This window comes from Lichenostomus cassidix, chromosome 1Aa (assembly GCF_008360975.1).
Source record: "Lichenostomus cassidix isolate B80296 chromosome 1Aa, HeHo_3.0, whole genome shotgun sequence".
NCBI lineage: Eukaryota > Metazoa > Chordata > Aves > Passeriformes > Meliphagidae > Lichenostomus > Lichenostomus cassidix.
The window spans coordinates 53,117,380-53,134,661 of record NC_139480.1 but is presented as its reverse complement, the minus strand read 5'-3'; the positions used below and the strand labels follow the sequence as shown (position 1 = coordinate 53,134,661).

Below are 17,282 nucleotides of genomic sequence, written 5' to 3'. Positions count from 1 at the left end.
AGGCCTCATCAAGGACAACCAGGACCAGGGCAAGAAGCAGCTCAGGGAAAGGCTGGGAAAGGAGAAGTATCTTTCAAAAGAGACGCAGAGATAATGGCTGCATATATGCATACATATATAGCTATATCTATAGATCAGAAGCATTATGCAAATGAATGCAGATATCAATTTGCATAAGACCTCTAGCTTTTTGGCCCACTGCCTTCATATAATCAAACTTGTGTTCTGTACCTTAGTAAGATGAGATCCTCTGGAGAGTGGTAGTGTGGAACAGTATCAAAGGGTAGGAAATCTTACAGTTGATAAAGATGAATGTTTTATATATTAAATAAACAAATGTTTTCGGTTGCTCATTTAATTTATCTGATGAATTCTTCAAATTAACTTCATTGGTGTTTCACCCTGATCTGGCACAGAGCTTCCTGCAGCGTTTGGCCTGAAGAAGCTCCTCCAACAAAGAGTCCTGTTTGGATACCATGAAGGGAGAAAGGTCTACTAAGGTACCTGAAACCAAAACCTCAAGCAGGAAGACACAAAAGTGGAAATGCTACACAGAGTCAATGCCAAGTATGTCCACTGTTTGCTTCCTCCCCTGGTCTTCCTTCCTTCCTTCTGACATTTCTCTTTCATGTCAGCATTTTCATAAACACTTAAGCCCCTCCGAAATCTGAGTCTTCAAAGTCTCCAAAGTATTTGGGAAGCACAGTAAAATGTACTTATTGTAGCACTAGGACTTCTAAAAACAGAACTTTGACTCATGATCCAGGGAGCTGATCCTGCTATTTTTTTTTTCTCTAAGCTACTTTGAAACTTTTGGAAGATATCTCTAAGATGCCTATTTTACCAGTGCAGAACATCGTGACAGAGAGATGAGTTACTGATAGCAATACTGCAGACTTTTCTCAAATGTTAGCAACAAAACACCACTTAGGATCTTTTGCATTTGTAAGGGAAATAGCTAGCAACCACAGGCTCAGAAAATGTAAGTGCCTGATTATGGAATTTTAATGTAAGTATATTATGAATATTTCTAGTCAGAAAGCTGGCTGAAAGTCTCATTAAAAAAAAAAAAAACAAACCCACATTCCTGGATATACTAAAGTCATACCAAAATAGCATCTATCCCAGCATCTTTGACACTGTTCTGTAGTAGATACTCAAGGGAAGACTGTAGAGTTGGGTCAGAACCATTGTAGACATGTTCTCCCAGGTTTCAGCAGTCACATACCTAATAACTTTCCTAAATCACTTCTTAGACCACTGTCCTGCTGAATCTTTCCCGTATGGATTTCTCTAATCTCCAATAAGCCCAATATGATGCGGCAATTACGTCTGCAATTTAATGATGAGATTTAATTTTTTTATGAGTTTTACCAAAAAGACACACTTTTGTTCATTGCAAAAATGCTGCTTCGTAGTCTGAATGAATGCCCCCAAATTCCATTATTAGGAGAAAGAGTAAATATTCATTCACTACTTGCTTTTTCTGCATCTTTCTTGATCTTACAAATCCCCCTTAGCCTCAGACTCTTTCATATATTCTGAACCCTGAAGCAAGGCAATATACAAATAAGATAATTACAGAAACAATTCAAATGGCTTCAGTATATCATGTTTAAAACCAAATGTGCTCATTTCTAGGAGTTAACCTTTAACGACAGCAACATTTGGAACACACTCTTCTCACTTCTCTAATCCTCCGAGTACCGTGATGCTCTGTTGGAGTGGGTGTCTTGGAAGATGTGATCTCAAGATCCCCATGTAAGCCCAAAGAGTAAATCTGGCATGTAGGAGTGGTATCAGATCAGAGGTTGCAGGCAGGTGCTCCTGCTGGAATGCTCCTGCAAGTAGTGACACGTTGTGATGGTAGGGAAGGTGATCCCTTGCAGCAGCTGAGGAGGCTATGGAAACAAGAATCATTGCTAACTGAAAGAGCTGCCAAACCATCTTCCTTAGGCCGACTTTATAGGAGAACGCAGGGAGAAATATTAGAAGGAAGAGACATTGCTACCCATGTACACAGCATTTGTATCTCCAGAAGATCTGAAATCAGACTTCACCAAAAATTTAAAAGCTGGCCTCAAATTTTCTGCTATTTGCATATGAAGCTAGATTCTACTTTCCCCCCTTTCTTTCAGAAAATAAAAGATCTGCTGAACGAAAGGAGAAAGAATACCACAGCCTTCAATTCAATGCTTCATTCACTCCCCCAGTTGCAGAAACATTCACTAGAGCCCTTGCTGAGAAAAGATCCACTTGCAGAAGATGGATCCTACAGTAGTCAATGTTTACTGAACTAGACAAAAAAAACTCCAAACCAACAAAAAGTGTGAAAAACCAGCTTTCCCTGAAAAATTGAGTCCATTTTACAGGAGGAAAACATAAAGAAACAATCACAAGAATGTTTTTGTGTGATGAATACTAAAATCATTCTAAAATGATTGACTAATTAATTGATCCCTAGAACCACTCATTTCTTATGTACAAGGATACAACACCTAAAGTGATGGTCATGATCTGTCCTGGAGAATTCAGTCTTGTAATGGGCTACAATCACTTACCCCATGACATCCACTGACTGGGCTTCTTGTTTGCCTGCCCAGCTATAGATGTGCACAGCTTGAAAAGGATGCTTAAAATCTTTTCCATAGCTATTTCGTGACACACAGTGGAATGACTTAAATTTCACAGCATGCAAACACAGTGTAAATGCAGCTGCAAAAGACTTCTTTTCTCTCTACAACCTAGGAAATGTGCATGTAACTCCACAGCTTAACTCTGGTGCATGTGATGCTTGCCCACTGGCTGACCTGAAGGTAACAGTCCCATGGATATTGCATGGATGTTGCACCAAGTTCAAATCTCTTGACATCACTTGTTTCTTCCTTTCCTAAACAACTGGGCACCACTCTCTGTCAAGACACCAAAACCCTTTTCACAGCTTTTAGCATTTCCAAAATAAACATCCAAGTCCCTGAATGTGACATCTGAGTTGCAGCTTCTATCCTTTCACACAGTAACCCTCTGTTTTTCAGATAGACACATACGTGGGGTGGCCTCCTGTCAACAGTGCCTAAACACAACGAAGTTCCCACTCAATTATTTGTTAATGTTATCCACTCTTTTCATTCAGGCTTTAAAACAATTTTGTGTGAATTTGATCATGCTTCTTTTCATCTGTGCCACTGTCTAGGGAATGCTCCATAAACTAGTGGAGGGAAACTAATTACAGATACAAACAAGCAGCAGTCCAGATCACCTGAAGAAAAAACTTGAGCTAAGTGAATTATCTAGTCTGTTATCATAACGTCCTGTACTTTGACTTGTCCCTCACCATCAGTAACTGCTGCAGGTGGAACTGAAGCAGTATTCTCTATCCTTCTTCCAGGATACTTACTGCTTATACCTGCTTCCCTTTACACCTACTTATATATCCTGCCAAGATTAGAAAAATCTGGTTTGGGTTAAATAAAAACTGTTTGTTTTTTTTTTAAAGTTATTGTTATTATTTTTATTATCGTTGTTATTGTTTCAATTCTTTTTCTCACAAAAATTAAAAAAACCAAACTATTTTGCTATGTATCAAACAAACCTTGAACCTTGACATGAAAATTGAGACAGTATTTTCATCCCAAGTTGCTAGCATTTTCCAGGTCTATATCACATGAAGCACTTTGTTCCTGAACCCTGCAGAACGTAATGAAAGCAGTAAAAACAATCTTCTACCTTGGTCTTGTAGTTTGAGCCATGCTTTCAAGTTTGCACACTGTAGACTGAAGTCAGAAGAATAATGTAAAGATGCAGAAATTCACTGAGAGTATTAGACAGCAAAATCAGGGCACTATGGAAAGCTGAGACTCATTCACACTGGAAAAGAGTTAGGTTTAATTTTCAGATATAGTAAGCAACTATGTAGCAGATATTCTTTTTGATGGATGTTTCTTGACTGTATAAATCATATTGTTTATGATAAATCAACACTGCCAAGAACTGACTGCATTCTAAGCATAGCTCAACAGTGACTCTTTGAAATCAGAGATCAGATGACTTCTTTGTCTGATGTCTTTTTGTGATCCATATGAATTCAGTGTTTTAACTAGATCTATGTAATTTCTAGGATTGAAAAAGCCACCATTCCATTAGGGAAGGCTTGAATGTCATACATAGCTGACTGGTAAACACACCCATTATAGGCTGAAATCCTGCACCCTCAGATGAACACACCTTCTCCCTTGGTTTAAGGAAGCACTAAACACGATGCAGCTTTGATAATTTTGATAATTTCAATGTATTTTACAATTTTTCCCATAAAATATATATTGATATAGGCCACACTGGCCCAGCAACTTGCTAGTATGAGAAAGTTAAGATGAATTCACAAAAGTTATAAAAGTTATAAAAGTAACACAATCAGGTAAAGCAGTAAGAATGCAGTGTCTCTGAGCTTGTTGAACCAATACACTATCTACAGGCATATCTGACCAAGAGCATCTATATGGGATTTAACTTATACACACTAACTTCACACTCTAAGCTGCTTGTTCTTTATTTTCCTGAGTGTTCCATCTAGAGAAATCTTTACTGTGATTGATTACCTCCTCCAGGGAGTAAGTATTTGAAAAAAAAAGAAAAAGGCTCAGACAACAAGAAGACTTGCAGAAACAAGAGACTGAGATTGATGCTGCTGTCACACAGCTCCCACTTTCTTAATTTATTATGACAGTCTGAGAATCTAACTTCATAGTTGGCAGCCACCAAGATTTATTCTAGACTTTTGATTATTTCCCCATACCTAACAAAAAACTTTGGTCTATGCTGATTTATACTCTCACTTGTTTTGGTACTGCTCAGATCACACTGGCTTAAGAAAGCAAATATACTGCAAATTAACATGTAAAGAAAGTTATATCCCATTTGAACTCCAAAGATTAATGTGGGGTGACCAAACATTAAAGTACTTTTAAAGGGGAAAACTTTATACAGAAATAGAAAAAGCAAGATAAGGAAAGCAGTGTGTTCAGATCCTAGCTTCAGAGAAGGCTGGCTACCAAAGACCTTTCCATTAATCACAAAGAGAATTCCAGATTTTTACTGGATTTTGGAAGATCATCAGAACTAAGATATTATAATCCCATCTTGAAAGAGAGATTTAATTTAGTTCTCTGACTGCCCGCTACCACTTGGCAACACGGAGGCTTTCACAAGATGCAGGCAACCAAGTAAACACATATATACAGAAGCTGCATGTAAACATCTAATACAGAATTGTCTCTGGAACATTTACATCCTAGCTGTAAAAACAAAAAATAAAAAATAAAAATAAAAATAAAAATAAAACCAATATTTTTTCAGTACCTAGTCATCAGTCAGCACAAACTGCAGAAAAAAACTACATGTTCTAAAATCTGATTCATGCTACTGTACCACGAAGACTGGATACTTTAAATTGCTGTGATGAATCACAGCTGTTTTTATTAATCTAGTGTACAGACCAAACAAGACTGGTAAGGTAGCTGAAATCAGTAATATGGTAAAAATCAGCTCACTGAAGAAATATATCAGAAAACAACTTTCTTTGTCATTTAGCCTTGCATCTGAAAACCACAGAACTTTAAAAAATGCTTTCAAGTTTTTCATTCTGCAAGAACACATTTGTCACTAAAAGGCAGTTCATTGTTCCATTTGCAGCAAGGATTTTTGTGAATGCACTCACTGCAACTTGTCTTGGGAAGGTTCAGTAGCTAAATACCAGAGGTTCCCCTCATCTCAAGGCTCTTACTATACTCCAAGGACCTAATCCCTGCCTGTCATCTTTTGCAGAAATGCAGAGCTCATGGGAGTTTAAAACCTACAGATACATCTGTTGTTAAACCTTGCATTTCAACAGTTCTTATCTGGTCTATAAATATATATTATATACATTCCCATTTCCATCTTGTGGCCTGGACCCCTCACAGTTAGAACAGCTCCTTGCTACTCAACCACTGAAACCTGATTTGGGAGCCCAAAAACCAACTGTCAAGTCCCAAAATTCTGTTCAAGGAAAAATCTGGAAATGAGTAAGAACATCTAGATTTAGATTATTAACCTTCTTGACAAAAACACCATAATTTTACATTTAATAAAGCATTTTAAACAAATTTTACATTTGTTTTAATAAAAATGAAGAGTTATGGAAAGAAGGCTATTGGGTATTCAAACTTCCTCCATCAGCCAAGGAGCTTGGAATTACTAATCAGGAAAATCTGGAAGAGAGTTTATGACTGATAATAATATTAGAGGCCCTGCTAATGTGCTAGAGAGGGACAACACTTAACTGTCAGCTCACCTAAAAGTCTTCTGGAACTAGGAAAGAAGGGCAAGGAAAACTGGAAGCTGGCCAAGGAAATGGACCATATTTCAGCTTCTCTTTAAAATATTTGTTTTTATGGAACTAAAACCAACTTTCCAAAAGATGTTTAGTTTCATATTAAAAATGTTCACATTTAAAAAAAACCATCTATTTGAACTGTTGGGAAACATAAAGAAAAATAAACATCAGTATTATCTGTATTTGCTTCGAATTTAAGCAAGCAACAATTGTGCACAGCTGTCAGGGGAAGAAGAAAAATATAGCTAAATTAAAAGGAAGACATTGGTCTCTTCAATCATACCAGTGATTATGCAATCCTGAGTTATGTGTCACTTCTTGACAAGATACATCTGGCAGCTTTAGGAATGATTTCTCATATATTTGCAACTCTACTCCCACTTCATGGTGATAGTCAGGTTAGGCCACAATCCCAAATCCCAGTGTGTACATTCAAACAGCAGGGTAGGAACAGGTAGATTTTGATTTCTAATGGGTTTGGGTTTCTTTTGAAAGAAAAACATAGAACACTAGAACATTTACTGGAAGATGATTGAATGATATGATATGATGTGATATGATGTGATATATATACATTTGAAAGCTGGACTCAGTGATCTAAAGGTTAAACTCAATGATCTTGGAGGTCTTTTCCAACCTAAAATATTCTGTGATTCTAGTATTTGCTAATGCTAGTTTTGTCATCTGAGTCAATTTTATATTACTACCACCCAGTCAGGAATTAAGCCTATGTGCCAGGGTTAAACCTCTTCTCTGTAAAAATAAGGTAAGAGATTTTAAAGGAGCACTGCAAGATGGGCACTTGGGTTTAGATCTTAACCTCAGACCTTAGAAGAAACAAAACTGTGTGACTTCAAACATGAACTTTCCTATTGATTTGAGATCCCAAGGTCTATTTTATAGCAGGCATCTTGAGGCCTGTGCCTCATCAGCTCCTGGTTTGTCTCAGAAATTTCTCCTTTGGCTGCAGGCTCCCAAATGCCCATCTGCAATCATGGCTTTGCTCCACCTACCAGAGCTGGCAAATCAATAGCACTCCTGGAGCAGGTTCAGCTGCTCCAGGGAAAGTGCCACCTCTCCTTTCCCACAGGGGTTTCCATGTGACCTAGTCACTTTGTCAAGAGATGCAAAGTAGCATCTGAGAACAGACAAATAAAAAGCTTATTTCCATTATTCAGGCTGGAAAATCAGGCCTTCTGCCCCAAGCACACCTTCAAGGCTGTGGACATAGCCAGGACTTTGCTATTCAATGCACAGCTGATGCTGTGCTTGTGTCTGAACACCCTGCAGATTGCTCCATGGAACCTATCATGCACACTAGGAATTGCATTTCTGTCCTGATTTCTAACCAGAATTTCCCTCTGCTTCCTAGGACTCTTCTCAATCAGACAAAATATTAACTGCTGAAGACCCACAAACTATCCTGAATCATCAAAACCTACTTCTATAGTTACCTTTAGGAGGTCTGACATACACAATAATCTATCAAGATATCATACTATAGATGTCCAAATTTAGTAATCACTATTTTTCTGTAAGAGAAACCAAAGCAACACAGATTATTTGAAATAAAAGCAGGGATGGAGAAGAGTAAGGTTTCTATTCTTGCCTATGGTGCAGACATCGAGATACCTTGTGTGAAGACTGAGAAGTAACTTAATCTGCTTGCCCTAGTTACTAATCTATAAAACAGTGAAAATTATACTTCTTTTCCTTACAGGACTTCCTGAGGACAAATCTATTAGTATTTACAAGGTATTCATGTATGTTCCTAGAGGAATTAACACCACAGAAAAACCTATAAATAAAATAAGTATGTCTCTGAATACATTTTTTGTCCATGCTGCTTTGCATCTTTATTGATACTTTCTAAGAACAGTTTGCAACCATCTTTAGTACACTTACTAATAAGAGAAAACATAAAAAGCAGAGGATTTCATGGAACCTATCCAAGGTTCCAAAGCATTTGCCACTAATAGGAAGGATGATCAGTTATGCCATAATCTTTCCTGAAGGGCAGAGAGAGAATGAAAATTGATAGCATGACTCAACATGTAAAAGACACAAAGAAGGAAAAATCAATTTATAAGTAAGATCATGGAGAGAAAAATGATCAAATAGGAAAGAATATCAGCACCAGAGAGCTAATTGCTTATAACCTTCCCCCAGATTGGTATTTCCTGTACAAGAAGGGAAAAAATATTTCAGACCTATTGTATGAGACCAAATACTAGTCTTGTATCCACTGAGCAGAATTTAGAGCAATTTTCGAGAAAAAACTACTGCTATTTCAAGGAAGTGCTAAAAAAACTATTTTTAGCTAGAGAAGGATATCATCATATTTGAATCCCACATGGAGTAATTTCATATTATATTTGAGAAACTCCTCAACAAAAATGTCAACTAGAAAGGAAGTTGAGGTCCGCGGAGGATAATTTGGGGCATTTTCCATCAGAAAAGGAGGGAGGGAGGAAGGAATGAAAGAAAGAAAGGAGAAGGAAGGAAGGAAGGAAGGAAGGACGGACGGACTCAGGAAAAAGCACTTGTCAACAGTATCTGCTGTAACTGAATACTCCAAGTTTGCTATTTATGAAGAATATTTCAATAATCTTGCTGTACTGATGTAACTAGAAAGACATTCAATGAAGATTTATAAAGGAATGGAAACCCTGTCAAGAAGAGATGGCTTAAGATTTTGTAGAGACCTCGGTGAAGCAAGATACATAGAAATTCTGATTCATGCGATGCAGAAACTCTGAGAAATCTTGTTCAAACAAGAGATGCAGAAACTCTGATGAAATCTTGTTCATTACAGGAATGCATTGAAAGGTGAAAAACATTGTTACTAATCTTGTGAAGCATTCTGTCTCCATAAAAATCCATGAAAAAAGAGTGGTTTTTCAAAAAGCAAGGACAGGTAGAAACCAGTGAACTCATCAAAACTATAATCCTTTTAATGCCTAATTTCATCATGGTGAAAAAGAAAATCTTTGGAATAAGCAAACTAATTTCCAAAATTTCATAGAAATCCCTATTTAAATTTGTGTGTGCAAATACAGGCTTTGTTTTTGATTTGAGACCTCACTGCAACCTCTTAACAGCAATTTACATATTTCTGGTAGCAAAAGAGAAAGGAAACAAAACTGGTCAAGAAGGGAAGGGATTAGAATGTCCCCCTTTTCAAAAATTGATACTGTACTAATGGGAACAACTAGGTCAGTGTAACTGATAATGCTAGCAACTAGCTGTGGACCCAATAATGGCAGAAAGATGCCATTAAAAAAAAGTTCTCTCTTTTCTAGCAATGGTGTCCCAAATCTGAGTTAACACACAAAAATCAGTTATAGCAAGACTGGCATGGTCCCTGTCACAATTAAAAACTTCAGTCTAAAACCCTACAACCATTGGTCCTCAGTAAACTCATTCAAATTTTGAAGAAGGTAGGAAGAAGGAATGTACCTTGATTGCCTTTTCAGTGCCTCTAAGTAAAAACAGATACTAAGACATGCTAAAGACCATTCATTACTGGCAGACACAATTTCCCCAGTCCATGGTCTCAAAATTAGAAAGACAACTGTGACTTCTTTTAGTGTCCTAGGTTGCACGGTGGGAGAAAGGGAGATTTTTGCTATTATTCCCACTGTTTCAACTGCAGTCACCTGTTTATACTATTGTATTAATTAAAGAACAATAAAAAACAAATGAACAAAAAAACCAAACAAAAAACAATACAAAAAAACCTCACACACACACACACACAAAAAACCCTGACAAAAACATCCCCCAACAAAAACCAACCAACAAAAAAACCCCAAAACAAAAAATCCCAACTATTAAAAAACAAACTCCCCAAACCCCCCCAAAACAAAAAAAAACCCCAAACTCCCCAAAAACAACAGCAAAAAAACCCCAACAAACAAAACAAAAACCACAATACAACTAAAAAACAAAAAACCCCCAAAAGCAAACAAGCAAAAAAAACCCAAACAAAAAAACCCCCCAAACCCACAAACCAAAACCAACCAAACAACAACAACAACAACAACAACAAAAAACCAGCAAAAAACCCCCAAACAAAAAATCCCCAAAAAACCAAGTGGGTGAATAGAAATCAATGAAAATATAATTAGAAATGTGACTATCTCTGTAGATTTAGCGTCTGTGTTTCATGACCAGAGAGCAGCAACACAGACAGTAGGTCCAAAAAAATCTCATAGCTCTCCTGAATGGCTCATCCTTGATCAGGTCACTCCTTTTGCTGTTCATTGTTCAAAAGGTTTTTTCTCTGCTACTTTTCCCTACTACAATGCGATTTGTTTGGACAAAGTTGAAACTAGCAAGCTGTTTGAAACAACACATATGCACAGTTATTTGAATTCCAAATAGCTCAACTATTTGATTATGTTTGTGTCCTGTTTTAGTAGGAGTTTATGAATATTAGAATAAATAGATTTTTCTCTATTTTTAAAATTAATGCCTGGCTGCTCTTTGTATAAGAAATTTCTCTTGCAGCATTAATCATTTGACCACCTCAGGCTGAAACAAATAAATCTATTTAGTCTGTTCTATAACAAACGAAATTTAGAAGTTTGAGTCAAAGCTCTGTCAATGGTCAGGATATATAATCCATCTGAACAAATATTACTCTGTTTGAAAATAAACCCAGTACAAAATACATCTACTGCAAGGCTAACCGAACCCTTGCTGTTAAAAGTCTAGTTCTTTCACAGCTTCACTTAGTGCAGACTGGTGATACTGGACTTCAGTATTTCTGGTTCATTGCCTCACTTCTTGACTTTCATTGCAAATATCTCAATTTTTACGAAAGTAGAGCTCCTGTGCAACACAGAGAAAAATACCCCTTTTGCACACTGTTTTACAAACATCATCTTGAAATTAATTTACAACTGTACCAAAACATGGTCATTGCATTTCTGTTGGGAATACTGAGAAAGGTAATGTCTAAGAACTAGAATTTAACTAAAAATTACTAACAAGTAAGCAGGAATGGGAAACTGGATTTAGCAATCTAGGTCCATTTCCACCTAATTCGCATGAAGAAATTTCATAACAAAAACATATACTTATGTGGCTTCTAGGACAAACCCTAGAAGCAAACCTATTTAAACCAGAGCAATGGACATGAATCAAAAATACAACTCCCCAAACCCTCAGACTGCTGAAGCAATTAAGATCCTGCACTGAACATGGATGTGCAGAGTCAGTGGACAGTGTCCCTCCACTTTGTAAAAAGCTGTGGCTGGTAACAGTTTCTTCTCCCCTGCTTCATTGTCCCAGTATTCCTTCCTTACTTGTACTTTTAACATCCTGTAATTTATGTTCATACACCATATCCTAGAACTATATTGCCTGAAAAGGGAAGAAAGGGGAGGACAAGCTCTAATGATATGACTGGGTTTACAAAAGTTGGGAGAAACAGACAAAATACATCTCAGAATATTTAATTTATTTAACAGATTACTTAAAAAAGAAGCCCAAGCATCCAGTACAAGCTTCGGGGCTCAGGGTTTTCTTTAGCAATATTAGACATGGGCAAACTGTTTTGAGCAGGTTGAGACTGAGAGTGACAGCTTTAAGGGTATGGTCTAAACCACACTGGAGTCAACACACAGGTCTGAACTTATTCAATCTTTACTGAACACATGCCAGATGAGAAAATGCAGGAAACAGATCAGGCCTTCTTGCCACAGCCATGAAATGAAACTTTCTTGCCAGCATTTGCTACTTACCAAGACAGTTGTGGCCATCATGGGCTAACATGAAGCCATCATAGCATGTACACCTGTAGTTGCCTGGAATGTTGATACACTCGTGGACACAGCCCCCATTGTAGAAGTCATTTTCACACTCATCGATATCTAAAACACAGGAGGAGGAAAAACAAGCATTTGTAAAAAGAGAAGATGAAGAATAAGGAAAAATTTCTCCAACTGAGCATGTTTTTTCAATATATGCATGTTCCTTATCTTTATTAGGCTCATATTGCCTACTTCATCCAACACATGGTCAGGGACTGAATATATCCATGTCATATTTGTCTGTCAAGCAGCAAACCAATGTATAGAACACTCCTTCACAAAATAACTGCAGTATCATCATAACAAACAATGATATGTTGACAAAAAAAAAAGGTAGACTTTTTATATCTAAAATGTAGTTTTTATTTTCTGGCTTCAAAATAATCAAGCAGAGACTGAGTGAAACCTTTGACTTATAACAACTATATGTGAAGCATGCTATTAATATGGTATGAGATAAAGTGTGCCTTTTATAACAATTAAACTAAAATTTTCTGTCTTAATCCATGTACAGCAAGAACCACAAAAAGTCCAGCATTTTATTCTCAGAAGAGATGATAGAGTTGTTTGGGTTTTTTTTTTTCACACTGGCCTGTATCTGAAAGATTATAATAAATGATGAGAGATGGATTTAGTTTTAACTGCAAACAATCCTGGCATGATCTTCCCTCTCTCATACAAAAAAAAAATCTCTTCATTAATTCTAGAAATGCAAACTTTCTTCTTTTTACAAACTGTATTTTGGCTTATACATGGAACACCAGTATCACAGTCACTCTTGTGAATAATTCAGTGGTGCACATCAACCAACTAAAAACACATAAATTATTAAAGCTGGCCTCATGGCTTGATAACTGTCAGGTCTAAATTTGTGGTGTACTAGACCAAAAACCACAGCTACTCTCCCTAAGTTAGGCAGCACACGATAAAGTTATCCTTTTAGAAAACCACCTGTTACTATATCAGAGCTATCCTGGCATTACATTTCAAATTCATTGCAGAGGTGATTGACATATTTCTGAGTTAGGTTCATACTCACACAGACTTTCTTTTTTTGCCCCCCAGCTTTTAAAGGTACTCCATGAAAATCTTTGCTACCTGGTATCACACCCAGATGCAATCCCAAGAGAGCAAGGTGGTTTGGGGAAAACCTGACTCCTCTGAAGAGCCAACTCAGACTCAATGCTTCCAGCACTTCTGGCCCTTGGATTGAGCATGGCTGGGTTTGCCCCTCCTCACACAACCTGTCAGAGCACGGGCACACTTCTCCCAAGTTTTGTTGCAAATTTTCCCCCTCATGTTGGCCTTTTCCAAAAATCTACCTCAAACTCAGAATACTCCAGGTCTCCATCCACCTGCCTCCAGGTAAATTTCCTAATTTTTAAACCACTGTTCTGGTTCAGAAAGTGCTTGTCCTTTAGTTGTGCAAGTGCCCAGTCAGCACAGCCTGTGGTTGTTTTCTATCTTCCAAGGCCAGTATGACAGCAAAAAGATATGTCTTTGATCTTTCTTGAAAACAATGACCAGCAAGTCAGCTGCTCATTCTAAACAACCTCCAGTAAAAAGTCTCTGAGAAGCTGCTCTCATTTAGTCACAGCCCTGTATGCCTAGGTGCATATTTCCAAAATGTTAGAGCCTGGTTTCAACTCAGCAGAAATTTGCAGCTTTCATAACCATTCATGAATACTTCCAGAAACTTCCTGTCATTCTTAGCTACAGGGACAATAACAGAGCTCTGCAGTAATGCCATGTTTTAGCAGGCCAAGTCAATAATCAAAAAGCACGTGACATGATTTTGATGTCAGGCGTGTCAGGCATTCCCCTCAGGACACTCAGAAGAAATGGCATCTTCATTTTAAGATTTGCTCTTAGCTTTTAACCAGCAAATGAGTCTTTTCAGAAGAGGGAATTCAGAAGAAGATGTTACGTTATTCAGCGTCAGACTGACAAAGGTTCATAAATAAATTCATTTTTTTCAAATAATGAATCAAATAGCACTGGTTGTTTAAATAAGCAGTGGTAGAGCCTTCAAAAGGGACCAAAAAATAAAAAATCAAAGAAATGTGAACCCTTTTGAATGACTGTCCCTTATATAATACTTATTTCTATAAAGCTATACAGTGATTAGCAGCACAAGGTGCTGATGTAATACAAACACTCAAGTTGCAGGAAGGGTAATACAACAGATACAGAAACCCTAAAAATAGCAAAAGAAACTGATTCTTTTCATCTCACTCTCTCAGGAGTTCAAGCCACAATTAATATTGCAATAGGATTAGAAAATTATTTCTCTCTTTTGCCCCCCAGTAGCTGTACAAAACTAGAAGTGGAACCAAACATTTGAACTCCTTTTCAGAGCCACATTGTGGGGACTTTGGTGTTTCTTCCCCTCCAAAACACATACTTGCTGTTTTAAAACTTCACCTGGCTGGCCAATTGGAATTTCTATCTCCAGTATTGCTAGCAAAACAAGGGGCTAAGACTGGTGAATTTACACTTCCAAGAAAACCAAAACAAAACCACTCCAAATAAAACCCAGCCCCCTCACTCACCATCAAAAAACCCAAACATAAAAAGCAAACAAGAAAACCTTACAAAAACATGCACAAAGCCTGCAAAGTCCAAATGCTGAACCTTTATGAAGCTCCAGCTGCCAAGAGAAAATTAAACAATATCACCATCAGTCCATCTTCTCACACACCTGGAGGAAGGCACTCTTTAAAGAATGCCTCAGTGTGGAACAACTGTAATTTATGTACAAAATATTACACCTGACATGCCAGAATATGGTTTCCTTAGTAAGCTTCATATAGAGTAAAAGTAATAGGAGTACATTCAAACACAAAAAACCTGTAGGCTTGCTCTTAATTTTGTCTGTTGTAAACCTCAAAATTTGAAGGAGCCATCTGTGTTCATTTCCTTTTACTTAGGTAATATCCTATTATTTTTTTTTCCTGTAATTGACAGAATTGGGTGTTAATCAAAATCTCAACTCTAAACACCTCTAACTGAGAAATTTAGGTCTCCCTGCTACCATTTTTAGCATTTGGTCCCTTAATATTGTCCTTTACCATGAAGGAATAACCACAACAAAGACTAAAACCAGGAGAAAAAAAAAAGTTGCTATCCAACCATGAAATTGTGCTGGATGTAGGTGCATATACTGATCAATTACCAAGGCTTCTCAATGGAAAACCTAAATTTTTATCTATAAAACACTGGGGTTGTACAGTATCTATAGTGGCAAAATACTTACCAAGTTCTCAATTCCTTATATTCTGGCTGTTCAGACAGGGAACTCTTAGTGAAAATTCACCTTAAAAGACTATTACAATTTCCCTTCCAAAATGAATTAATTTCACTTGGTACTACAATGGCAGGAATCACAGGAGTCTCAGACAAGAATTAGATGCACCAAAATTATTAAGAAGGTGTAGGGCCATTTGTAATAGTGATACAACCTGCCAAGAACCTATTTGAGCTTAGTGTATTCCAAAGAGACAGCAACTCCTAATGCCAGGGTTGGATATAAGCAACCACATCCTCAGATGCTGGCAAAACTATTTTGATCATCTCTTTCTGGAACTGGTTTGGAAAATCTCAAAAATCCACTGCTTGTTTCGAAAGTTTTAAAGCAAAAAATGATCACACCCAGAGTATGAGGCTGCAGTTATTATGAAATGCAAGCACCCAAGAACTTTTTTTCAAAAAGCCCTTGACAAGTATCTGAAAAAATCTGAGGATGAGTTACCATGAGGATGTGCTGTAATTTACAGTCCTTGTATTTGAGTTATAGGAAGAGACTCTGAATTTGCCTTAAGCGACCTTATTCTTTTTAGTCTGATGAGACCTACATTTCCTTTATACATTATAGGGTTGGTTCCTCTTTCATTATTGGAGGTGAAACTGAGCCTCCCCCAGAATTTGTTTAATTTGTGTATTCTGCCACAAAGAGATGGAATTCTCAGGAGTCTCACAAGGCCACCCTGCAGAGAAGCAGCTCTTCCAGAAGCACATACAACTAAGAAATGTTCAAAATAAAACAAGAATCAAACTCTTCTGCTTCCAATATCACAGTATTTCGGATTTCTGTTTCAGGTTAGAACACACATCAGCATGCAAAAACTAATGTCCATGAGACAAACCAAACTGTAAAACACTGAGGTAATTGTAAAATGGCTGGTTCCCACTTTGTCTAAACATTTTCAGCAGTGTCATGAAATTTACTCTGCGCTAAACATCTTTTCCAAGAAGTAACCAGCTTTGCCAGAAGGAGGCACAGAATTTATGCCAAGGAATTAAAAAGCCTACCTCCAGAAAAATTCATTCCCACTCTTCATTTCATCAGTTGCAATTAAGTTCCCGAATGTCCAAAAATCTTTACAACACATGCAACAAACTTTGTTAGCACAGCTACAGATCATTATGGGCACAGCTACTGAAATCAAAGCAAATGTCTGCATGGAGTTGATGAATTTTGGATGAGTGTCACAGCTAAACTGTCACAAGAAGCCTTATGGCTATTAAAATGCGAAAGGAAGAACGACTGAGGCCTGGAAGTCAATGAGCCAAATTCAGCATTTAGTGTTGAATTCCACAGATTTCTATAGAAAATGGGAAAGTGTGCATTGACACAATTTTTGTCTTGGCATCTGCCAAGGCCACAGATCCCAACACTCACAATGCAACAGAAGATGTTCGAAACAGGCGTAGGATTGAATAAAATCTGTGTCCATTTTAAAATATTTCTTGATGAGCAATATAAGGGAAAGATCTGGAGGTAATTTAGTAAACAAAAACTCTAGTTGATCTTGAAAAGAGTAATTTATGTGCTTGGACATTTCAAATAAATAGCCAAAGAAAGCTGTCTGCCCACATCAACTTCTAATTTAGAGAACCACAAAAAAAAGCTATCATGCAGGTGTATTATGCAGATGTGGAATATCTCGTAAAGAAGTGGGATCCATTAAATAACTAGAAAAATAAATATTAAAATCCTTGTAACTACATCTTGATGGATGAAGCCACATGTTTTTTCAGTATCTAAAGAAAAAATATTTTTATATTAATGTTTATCTAGCTGCTTTAAACAA

The 17,282-nt window shown here is 37.2% G+C and overlaps 1 protein-coding gene across 5 annotated transcripts in view; it reads right to left on the bottom strand.

Moving 5' to 3' along the window:
* The window catches only part of SCUBE1 (signal peptide, CUB domain and EGF like domain containing 1), a 181,067-nt gene that overhangs the window by 137,821 nt on the left and 25,964 nt on the right, over positions 1–17,282 (bottom strand). For all 5 annotated transcript variants that reach the window (XM_085048991.1, XM_085048990.1, XM_085048992.1 and 2 more), the window contains exon 3: positions 12,121–12,249. In XM_085048991.1, the coding sequence (XP_084905117.1) occupies positions 12,121–12,249 (129 nt within the window). The remainder of the gene's footprint in view (positions 1–12,120; positions 12,250–17,282) is intronic.